The sequence below is a fragment of the Podarcis melisellensis genome (assembly GCF_964234715.1).
Source record: "Podarcis melisellensis genome assembly, chromosome: 5".
Classification (NCBI taxonomy): Eukaryota; Metazoa; Chordata; class Lepidosauria; order Squamata; family Lacertidae; genus Podarcis; species Podarcis melisellensis.
The window spans coordinates 38,603,722-38,614,930 of record NC_138537.1 but is presented as its reverse complement, the minus strand read 5'-3'; the positions used below and the strand labels follow the sequence as shown (position 1 = coordinate 38,614,930).

General features: G+C 44.5%; 1 protein-coding gene across 2 annotated transcripts in view; it reads right to left on the bottom strand.

The window, feature by feature from the left end:
• Window positions 1–247: 247 nt before the first annotated feature.
• IGF2BP2 (insulin like growth factor 2 mRNA binding protein 2) overlaps window positions 248–11,209 on the bottom strand; it is a 67,907-nt gene continuing 56,945 nt past the window's right edge. The window contains exons 10-16 of one of the 2 annotated variants that reach the window (XM_081910448.1): window positions 11,006–11,134; window positions 8,905–8,973; window positions 5,897–6,013; window positions 4,333–4,407; window positions 2,867–2,998; window positions 2,466–2,579; window positions 248–1,864 (exon numbers count right to left, since the gene is read on the bottom strand). In XM_081910448.1, the coding sequence (XP_081766574.1) occupies window positions 1,769–1,864; window positions 2,466–2,579; window positions 2,867–2,998; window positions 4,333–4,407; window positions 5,897–6,013; window positions 8,905–8,973; window positions 11,006–11,134 (732 nt within the window). In that variant the 3' untranslated portion in view covers window positions 248–1,768. The remainder of the gene's footprint in view (window positions 1,865–2,465; window positions 2,580–2,866; window positions 2,999–4,332; window positions 4,408–5,896; window positions 6,014–8,904; window positions 8,974–11,005; window positions 11,135–11,209) is intronic. The other variant, XM_081910449.1, reaches the window with a different exon arrangement.

Genomic DNA, 11,209 nt, shown 5'->3' with positions numbered 1-11,209 from the left:
AGTCCATAGTGACAAGTTAACTCAAATGATACTTTTGAAGGGTCACTGCAATTCAAATGAGTTTGAAAGTCATCCAGGTACTTCTACAAAGCGCAGCCCTTGTTTCTGCTTCCACCCATTGACCTCACAAGACTGCACAGGATCCGCTCGTTAAGGCCGGGGAGGAAGTAGATGAGGGGAGAGTGCTAGCATACCACCCACTTTCCTATTTTCCTTTTTCTGTTAAATAAAACTACTGAGGTCAGGCTCTTGTTAGCTGGATATATTTTGTTTTTCACAGAACACTGTTTGAAGTAGAGAAACTGGCATTGCAGTCTGTTGGTACAATGGTATGTTCACAGAAACCAGTATAACATCCATCTGTTAGCACAGAAAACTCTAACCGTGTGTGTAACCTGTCAAACTCAGGAGTTCTGCTCCAGTGTCTCTTGCACTTCTATCCTTTATTATTATTATGTTCCAAGGCCATTTGCTCTCATCTAGCAGAAGAATAATAATACAGAATAGTCATCATGCAGAATGATGCTTTCTTCCACCTGGCAGCTGTCTTTTGCCTAAATTTATTTCCAACTCATTTTTATTAAAAAAATAAAAAAATGCTCCAACTCTCAGTTTTACAAGGCATACAAAATCTCAAAAAGGGACACACAAGAGCAAGGTGCTGAGGTATGAAAACACCTGAGGTAGTTTGTTTGTTTTCTTTTGTTTTCTTTTTTTGAAAAAAAGTTGCAATTTTCATGCCCTGGGCCAACACCATCTTGTCAATCCCATTTAAAAAACCCACTTCCCAAAGTATTGGTGGCAGCATCCTCCATGCAAAATGTACCAAGTGTGCTCTGTTTTCCTGCAAGCTGGGTGAAGGTTCCCCTCCACCCCTTTTAGGAAGCCTAGGTATAACTGAAGCTTGGCATTTTGATAAGCAAAGTGGAAGTTGTGGCTGGGTGGTTCTTTTTGCATCTATGATGTGTTTACTTGGAGCACTGCATTGTCTGGTGGTACAAAAGGAGAGAGTGTATGCAAAAACCAGTTTGAGATCTATGAAGCAAAGAGAAGATCATATGAGCTGGAGAAAAGAAATGCATAGAGATTCCTCTGCTAACGAGACGGTATCCCTTCCGTTGGCACATACAGGCAGCAACCCAATATGGCATGGAGCTGCCATTGGTCTTCCTAAAGTCCTTCTAAATGTTGTTCACTTTGGATTACCAGAGCAAAATTTAAGTGGAATTCCAAAGTCCTCCATGCTAGTTTCTGATAGAAAGTCAAAATGGACTAGCTCCTTTCTTTTTTAATCTAGAAAAGCCTGCTTTTTCTAAAAACAAAATGCGACTGTTTAAAAAAAGAAATTAAAGACTGGAGTTAGTTTAGTTAGCTATATTAATTCTAAAATATATTAATGCTGCCCTGTACAGCAGCCCATGCACTGTGTGGGGAAAAAATGCTTTCCTAGTATGTACACACATGTACAGAAATTATTCTGAATGGGTTTGTCTGCAAAAATTTTTGCCTATGTTAGTCCAACTAAAGGGATAGCGTTTTACTGTTAGACAGACTCCATGTGGGCTGTGGTGTGAGGGAAGCAGTTCCCTGCTGGCTGAAGCCCAACCCCCTCCCACTCCCTGTGTACTGAAAGTCCTCTGCAGAGCCCCAGCTTCTTGGGCAGACTCCAATGCCTCCAGATAGTCTTTGGTTTGCTCCCTGGTCTGGTTATTCTGTCAGGTGTTGGAAGGGCTACATTCATCGGTTGTTGTTGGCTAGCCTTGGAGCCTCATTTGCTGCGCTGCGAGGCAGGGGCTCCCTGAGGGTGTTTCTGTTCCTGCTGTTTCACCTGCTGGACAATTTCCCTGATCTTGCGCTGTGCAGTCTATGTGGGGAGAAAAGAACAATTATTATTAATAGAAAAAGAACAGGCAATCTCGCTATAGCTAGTGGTCAGGAAATGCAGCGAGCCATCTCCCCAAAACGAAAGACCCAGGTGAGGGTTCTCTGAGGTACCCGTGGTAAGTATTCCACTATCTTCAGCTGAGCTAACATAAACAACTGTGACTTATGTGAAAGCCCTGCTAAGGTCAGCTTAGATGAAATTATTTCAGTAGCAGTTGTATTCTCTATATTCAGCCAGCCTGACACAAACATGCTTTCAGGCAGCAACTCTGAAAAGTGTTGTGTATAATATAGAGCGCTTTCAAAGCTGGAAGAAGCACTACTTGTTGTTTTTCCTTCAAAAGCTGCTAAGTAGTTTCTGCATTATACTCTGAAGACCCAGAGAATTACAATTTCCCCATTTTAGGACCGTGTGCTATATTTGTCCCTTAACAACTATGAATGTAAATCAATGACATGTACATGCACATTGACTACACATTTCCATAACTTCCATGTAGCTTCAAGACTGTCATTTCATTAACTTGTTAACGTTTTCATAACTATCCTATTGTTGAATAAGCCATTATAAAATACTGCACCTGACTGGCAAAGAAGTGACCAATGATTTTGACGACGACTTCCTCATTTTCATCAGGTGTTTGGTCACGGGGTACAATTACTTCTGCACTAGTTAAGTTCTGTAGTTCATTCACCTGCAACAGCACAGAAAAAAAATCTGATTGGCACTGCGAAAAGGTTAATGGCATAATCAGTAGGCGGAGCAAACGTGATTAGATGTTCATGCCACTCCTGCACTGTGTATCTACTCAAGCAATCCAATCTAATAAGCATAACCCCTCATTTTGCTTTTAAGTATCAAGACTCGTCACTTGGCATTCAACAGAGGAGTGCTCATTTGGCGGGTGAGGTCAAGCTGTTGGACGGTTGCAACCCCACAGATTTTTCTACCTCCCTTGACCCTGATAGCAACCCCACATACCGTTTTGCCACCTTTTCCTATCACACGACCTGCTGTGGAGGAAGGCACCTTAATGTGGGCTTCAAGCTTCACTTCTTCTTTCGGATTGAAAAAGTTTTCTTCTTTCAGTTTCCCAAATATTCGTCCTTGGGCCTGGGATCAAGAAAATAAAGACCAGCTGCTAAATTTCCCAGAGTCTATAATCTGTGGTTATAAAGGTAATGTACACTCTAAAAGAACTCACATTCTCTTTCCAAGGAACAAGGTTCCTGACTAGGAGCTACGTGAAAAGTCTCAAACCACTTGTCCTATCAGGACCCTGTCCTCATGCCTGCTGTTCTCCCAGATGGTGTGCAAAAATGAATGTAGCTACAACGACACGAACAGTCTTGTCCTGCTGCACCTAAAATCCAGCCCTAGAAACCAGGACAGACCCATACCAGCTTCTCTACCCTTATTGCAGGGTTAAAAACCCTACCTCCATCAAACAGCCTTTTGGGTCCTAGATCTGTGTTCTTAAAAGAGCATGGCAGCTCTTAGTCGCTACAAATAACAAGGTTAGATTCTAATGGTAACACAAGGCCATGTGTTGTCCTCTTCTGTTGGGCTGCAGCTGTTCTGCTCAAACAGCTGACTTAAGAGTCAAAGCATAAATATGTGCATACTTTAGCACAATAGGACCTTCATCTAATGGCACTCTATAGGAGCTGCCCATATATGAATTTCGCAGGGGGGTGCTGATGAGGCACAAAGTGAGTCTAATCTTCCAGTAGCCTCCTGAACTGAAAGGATGAGCGGTGGCGCACTTTGTCGTGTCAACAGACGATATTTGGGGGCAGGGGGAGGGAAAAACAATAGTTTGCTTTTAAAACACTAATATATGCTCTTTATATCAGGGCCAGTAACAGTTGTAAAGTTCTGCAAGTTTTAAGAAGCAGCGGGGCAGGTAACATTCTCCAGTTGGGATTCAAAGTTTCTTTCACACAGCCCTGTTTCTGTTATCCCTTAATAGGATTATTTTCCCAAGTTTTAGGGAAAGTAAAATCCCCTCCAGCCCAACCTCTCCTTTTGTACTGCACTTCTAATTATAGCACCATGAACATGCAGGGGTGCTCAGGCAACTATTTTGGAACTAGCCGATTTAAGCTTTGATCCTATGCACACTTACTGGAAAGTAAGCCCCAAAGTGGTCTAACTTATGGGGAAACGGTACCCTGTGATTATTGGATGACGCTGTCAAGTTTGAAACAATTGCTGGAAATCGAGAAATATGTAAGGGAAGGCTGGTGGGTGTGGTGCTCAAAGCTAAGACCGTGGGGCTGTATGACTCTACTGCTCTCCATATTTCGGGTTAGCAGCAACATCGGAACTCTACTGGAAGGCCACTCTTGCCTTCTTGGACAGCTGCTTCCCTCATGTTTTCAGCAGCTGACACAAGCAGGCCCTGATGCCTTGCACTTCATGACACAAGACTGCTATGTACCGACCTTGAATTGTGCTTCTGGAGGCCCAGTGATGATCACCATCCTTTCGCTGGCATCTGGACTCTCAGCTGGTGCAATCTGCAAGTCACAGAGAACACAGCACAGTGCAGCAAATTTGTCCCAGTGGCATTGGCCCTTTGCCCTCCATCAATAGCCCTGGTGCAGAGGTTTTGCAACAAGCTCTAGATTACAGGATCCACTTAAAAAGCTTCCAGACTAAAAACAGATACTGCACATGAACTCTGGGCTCCACAATACCAAAGGCTTGCTACCTGGGCTCTTTAATTATTGTGATATGGTAGACTAGTTTACATTCACCTCTGGGTTCTTGAAAGCACCTAGCTTAAAGGTAATGCTGCACCACATTTTGAGCAGGGTTTGATTTTTGGTAGGAGAGTTTCAGTGCCAGAGTTGTTGACACTTCTGTTGAAAAATTGCATTTCTCTCTCTGCAGCACGACTCCTCCCCTTGCTTGGCAAGCATGACAGCAGGCAATGGGGAGGCATGCTGCAGATTGTGTTGCCAGGTGCCCCCTTCAAGTAGTAGCCTGCACTTTAAAAAAAAGAGGAGAAAATGATCCACTGCACAACCTACACGCCTCCCTCCATCTTATCAGATGCTTTACCACTGTTTGCACATAACCCAAGAAACCACTGGAACGGGGAAGTGGGACACAACACCACTATGAAGAGTGTAAAGGGTTGCATATTACACGCACACACACCGCTTTGGCTCAGTGCTAGTAAGAGAGCCCCTTAAGGGACACATCCTGTGTTACTTTTTAGTATCAGTAATGAGCCGCAGGAGCACTTCCATGTCCAAAACCTGAAACATACATGAGAGGCAGCCTCTGATAGTATAGAATCAAGGAGTAGTGTTAGAGCCTAGTGTAGACCCAGATAGTTTGTGCAGTAGTTTGGGTATATCACAGACTGCGACCTAAAAATACAAGCCCCAATAGGCAATGATTCATATGAGCTTTCCCCAAATGGCTATGTATAGCCCAAACTTGACTTGCTCGTGTCATGCAGGGCTGGTCAGGCCCACTCAGTCATCAGCAAGCCTCAAGAGTAACGAGTCAGTCTCCACTAATGAGTCATTTCCCAAATATATCAGCTGTCCTGGGTGTGCAGCCAGCTGTCTTTTCTAAACCGATAACTGGTTTCTGAGGAGCTGTCCATAGCCAAGATATGCGGCTGGGCACCTCTCCTGTTGATGCATATTCTCTCTCTCCTTATCTAATGGGGCTTCTTTTGTTTGCAGACACACCAGTTGCTGATGGCAATTTATTTCAACCAGATTTTTGGAATGCTATCTTGAATTCTTTGGAGGAAGAATGGAATAGGAATGCAGTTAATAAAAACTGATGAAGAGGTGGTAGAACACTTAATGGCAGCGCTTGTGTTGCAGGAAGGTCTTAACACACAACTGCTCCTGGCAGTATTGGCCATGGATTTAAGGAATCAGAGCTGGAGGCAGGCAGAGTTCTGTAGCACTTGGCTTCTGAGCTGGAGGAAGAGGCAATGCAGGAAAGGGCGAGGGGTGGGTGGGTGGGTGGGCTTCTTACCTTGATTGAGGCACCTGCAAATCTTGCCAGCTGCTTAATGTGTTGGCCCTTCTTCCCGATAATTGCACCCACTGCCTGTGTTGGGATGAACAAGTTCACCACCTCTTGCTCTGGCAACTGTGGACAGTAAAGGGACATGAAATGCATATTGGGAAGAAAAACGAAGCATTCCCACCTGTATCGCTTTCCCAAGGTGGGGAGCAGCAAGCAAGGAAGCAAGCAAGCCCTGGCTCATGTCAGACGACAGGCAAAATCCACCCCAGCAGTGAAATGACAAGCACTCCTCAAGGAAATCTCAGATGAAAGGGGGAAAGGAGAATGCAAGGAAGAGTTAAGGCAGAGAGCTATCACCAGGGACTGGGAGTTAAATACAGTGAGCACCATGCAAATCAAACTATTCAGACAACTGAAGACCTACTGAAATCTACTGGATTTACAGTGCAAACCTATATACGCCTAGTGAGGAGCAGGTCTCATCAAGTTCAGTGGGGCAAACAAAACCAGGGAGAGCAATCTGGTCAAAGCAAATGATGGGAGTATTAAGTGTGTGTGTGTGTTGCTGTCTGCTGCTATGACAAAGAGTTTTGGCAAAGCCAACGAAATCCAGCCAAAATGATGGTCATGGTGTGGTGTTGTCGTATCTTCTCTCAATCGACTGCCCCTCTTTCAACATACAAGGGTGTCGTACCCCTTTGATTGTTGATATATACTGTAATGGTACAAAAAGAAAGAAAACTATTGCTTTCTATTTCCACTTGAGTCTCAGTAACAAGGCATCTGCGAGCAAAGAACCAACACAGGTTGCTTATCTGAATGAGACTATGCTTTATGTCTAAGGGGATTCCTGGTCTAGGGAAATTTAGTTAAGTATTTTCTTATCTAAGTACCAGTACGTGTTTTGCCAGAATGTGCTTAATTAATGTGTACTGAATTATCTCTTGGCATGAAGTCACAAAACATGACTTTACGCCAATGCTGCAGGCAGCTACAGAACAATGATTCAACTGGAATTTCAACTAAGATCCTCCCAGGCTACAACCAAGTAAGTACCCTCTGCAGACCACAAAGCCTGGAGAGGAATCAGTTTTTCTTCTCCTTTCTGACATTTAAAAAAAAGTAAAAGCAGTACCTTAAAGTAGGCATTTAGAGGTTGAAATTGTAAGTTCAAGTACTCTTTACAAATTCCTCGTGAATCAAAATGCAAGGAAACTGTAGATCAATTTCATGCTATATAAACTTTAAAAGCTATTCTACAGTCATATATTGTGCTAGCTTACAACTTAGGTTCCATTCAACTGACATGTCCCCTTGCCCTCTCAGTTCCAAACCTTCCACAGCATGATGTAGACTGTGAAACAGTCACATATGACATTCTTTTGGAAACAACAGAAGAAAGCAGGGAAGTTATAGGGACTGTTTGATTGCACACTTAAACATGCATTTTGCTGCTGTTTTCTTTATGTATGTGCAAGGACCACTTCTTATTTTTTCTACACACACAGAACTGCATGACCAGGATGGGGCAGCCAGCAAAGAATCGCTTGCAGGAATAAATGGCTAAACCTGTTTTCAGGCCAAGAAGTTGGGAGAGAGCCAAACTTTGTTTAAAAAAAGAAAGACATAGGAACAGAAAAAATAAATAAATAGGAGGTGACTTATTGCAGAGCATTAGTACTGATTGCTTTCTCCCTGTGATGTAGAATGGGTTTATCCGAATCCTGTTAGAAAAGAAGTGGAATGCCACCCTCCAAAATGTCAAAGCATTTACTTTAGGTGGGAGGCTAAAATTAATTCAGGAATGCTAATGAGCATCTCCATCAGGATCATACTTCGTTTACCTTTCTTGCCCCTCCGAGCTTACTGCTCTACAATTTAATGGAATGAAGAATTGAACGCAGAGTGCTAGTAGGCTTGGCTTCCTAACCCCAGAGGCATTTTTTGTTTGTGTGAGCAATACCCACGCTGCCTCACCTTTCTAGGGTGAAAGGCCCCTGGCACAGCACCATCAGAAAGAGAATGCAAGCTGCACAAGAAACCACAAGAGTAGAGCAGAAAGGAAAGAACCAGGCCCTGTAGGGTTCATGGATGAATATTGCCAAGGATTGTTTTGATACCATCTCCTAGGATAGGAAAATCTAGCATACGGAACAAAGCAGGCAAGGCTAAGGCTTATTAGCATTGCCACCTTTTGATGGATTGGGGCTGCAACCTTTAATGGCTCCATAACATTAGGCGAAGGTGCTCATGGCACAAAGATCTACTTACTGCAGAGCTATGGAACGACAAAGCCTGTATCCATGAAGGTGTCGTCCTGCTATTTGGAATGGGTCACAGCTTAATTGTAGAGTACATGCTTTCTATTCAGACGCTCCCAGATCCAATCCCTGGCATCTCCAGTTAAGAAGATCGCAGGTAGGACAGTTTGGAAAACCTCTGCTGAGACACTGCCAGTCAGACAATACTGGGCTAAGGCAGTCCAATATTCTGACAGTATAAGGCAGCTTTGCAAGTTGCAAAGTGGCAACACTCTAGAAAATACATGTATGAAGAAGGTAATGGAATTAGCACCTGGCTCCCTGTGACTACAGTGGTACCTCTGGTTACGTACATAATTCATTCCGGAGGTCCGTTCTTAACCTGAAGCACCACTTTAGCTAATGGGGCCTGCCGCGCCGCCGTCGTGCGATTTCTGTTCTCATCCTAAAGCAAAGTTCTTAACCCAAGATACTATTTCTGGGTTAGTGGAGTCTAACCTGAAGCGTATGTAACCTGAAGCGTATGTAACCCGAGGTACCACTGTACAAGGTAAGAAGCAGGGCACTGTGGAAGCTTCTCGGTGGCTTTGCTGTGTGTTACTGTCACCAGTGCAACAGAGTGGGCAGAAACATATGGAAAAACTGCTCCGGAACAGAACCACTTAAAAGCCTCCTAAGCGAGAAGACAGGGCGTGCTGCAAAGCAAGGTGCACAGAAGGCCAGCATCCAGGAAGAGCAGGGCAATGCACTTACAGAGTGCTGATGCGGGTATGCGCCAGTCGGCGAGGCTCCATAGAGGCCCGAGAGGTATGCCGCGTGGCTCTACGGCAGGAAAGAAAGTGACAGTCAGTGGGGAGGGGCTGGAGGCAGAGGGCCACATGTCCTAGCCGTGGGTGTGGGTGTCTGTAACCGGCATTTCTGCAAGGCCCCCTTGACGCTGACATCACCAATCCCTTTCCAGTGTGACGTGGATGATTCTCAGCTCAATTCACGGACTGCCTCCACTGTAAAGATTGTGTCCAAGTTGACATGGAACAGTATCATCCCCCTTTCTGATTGTGAGCTCAGGTAGCGAGTGTTGACAGGATTGTAGCCAAAAACTGAGCCACAGAGAAACAAGAGGGAGGAGTCAGCATGCATGGGAAGGAACCTCAAGGTTTAGAGCGGCACAAAAACGTCCTTTTTGAACACAAAACCTAAGGGGGGGGGGGAAACACAGCCAAATGAGGGCTGAGCATGCTGGGCCACCACAGAATGTTACATGTCAGCCGGAAATCTAAAAAAAAGGGGGGCCACAGGGGAATGGAATGGCTGGTGAAAGCCTGACCATGAGCATTCCTATTAATAGATGAGAAGAGGGTGCACTGTTTTGTTCCAGGTCCCACTTGTTTCCATTGGGTGGGGGGTGTCTGTGTGCCTATCAGTTAGGAGCAAAATTGGCCCACCCAGTCTCGTTTTAAAAAAAGATGCTTCTACATACATGGAGGATTATCTAGGGATGCACATGTATATACATCTTTAAAAACAAAAAAACCCCTTATCTGGTCCTTTTATTTCTCTTTGTGGGGATGGTTTATTAATCTTATTCTTGTTTCCCATCTTGGTATCACATCATAAGGGTGTGTGTGTGTGTGTGTCAAAGTATTTTAAATAAATGAATACGTTTATTTTTAAAAAGTAAAACCTTCAGAGGCAGCTTGAGCTTCCAGGAGGTCCAGGAAACTGAGGCGGCAGTTCAAGGGGGATTGGAAGTGGGTCAAGAAAAAGCAAGAATGAACCTCCCTACTATCAATTGTATTTTACATTTCAGATTGCTTTTGCTAACTGTTATGATCTGCCGGCAGCTACTGTTATCTCTTACCACACTGCTAAGTTTCCCCCTCTATTGCACGGTATTTTTTAAATTTACTGTTGCTTTTATAATTTCATTGATTTTGATGAACTGTGGTATTAAAATATTTTAAAATTATATATATAATGTGTGTGTGTAAAACAGTCATGCACTGAATCACACATTTGGCCCATCTAGCACAGTAGTGTCTACTCTGGCTGGCAGCATCTCTCCAAGACCTCTCTCCACCTGCAGATCCTTCTTTTTCATTGGAGATGCCAAAGACTGAACTTGGGACCTTGCACCTATAAAGCATGTGCTCTACCATCGAGCTGTGGGACACCCCCTATATATATATAAAAGCTCAATACAAGGTTTAGCATTGTGTGGTGTAGTTTGCACATGAGTGCTGCCACTGCTGAACAAAAAAATCCATGCTGTTCTGCATGGGATTACACATAATCAGATAGGGGCAGCCCTGTTTCCCAAAGATATGCAGAATACCTTCTGCAGCTTGTTTTCAAAGTCAGCTCACCACAGAGGGGTAGAGGTGAGCTATCACCACGAGGAAGAGGGTCACATCATGCAGCACCCTGTTTCTGTGGCCAAATGTGTGGGCTGTGATACCTGGCACACTCACAAAAGAAACCCCCAAAAGGTCCTTGTTTTCTGAACAAGGTAAGCAAAGTCAGCCAACCGGGTAAACAAAATGGACGCCAATGTTGTCTGAAAGTTGCCCTAGGATTTAAGAAGAGACCGGCTTTCTTAAAAGCCCATAGGGATGAGTCTCCAATACTGTCATCACCAAAGACCTCACTTCCATGCCCTTCCATTGCACCTGCCCGCTTCCCCCAAACTGCGTAGCAGGGCACACTCCAAAACACTACACTTGAAGCAAAGATCTGCTTGCAGGAACTGGTAGTTGTGTCTCCTCCTTGCCTCTAGAGGGCAGCAGGACAACACCACAGAGTACATTTGCAGAGGCACGTACATAACAGGGTAGAGGATGCACCAGCTACTTACAGCAAAAGGGTTGTATGGGGCAGTGACAGCAGGCCTGCGGGCTCCAGCTCCAGAGGGGAGCATGGATAAGCCTGTCGAGAAGATGCCCAATGCATTGAGGTTAAGTCCAGGGATCAGATTGGCTTGTTGCTAGAAAGAAACACAAGGGGAAATGAGAAACAGCCAAGCAACCTGAGGGAGGGCTGGGGAAACTATGTTTGGGCC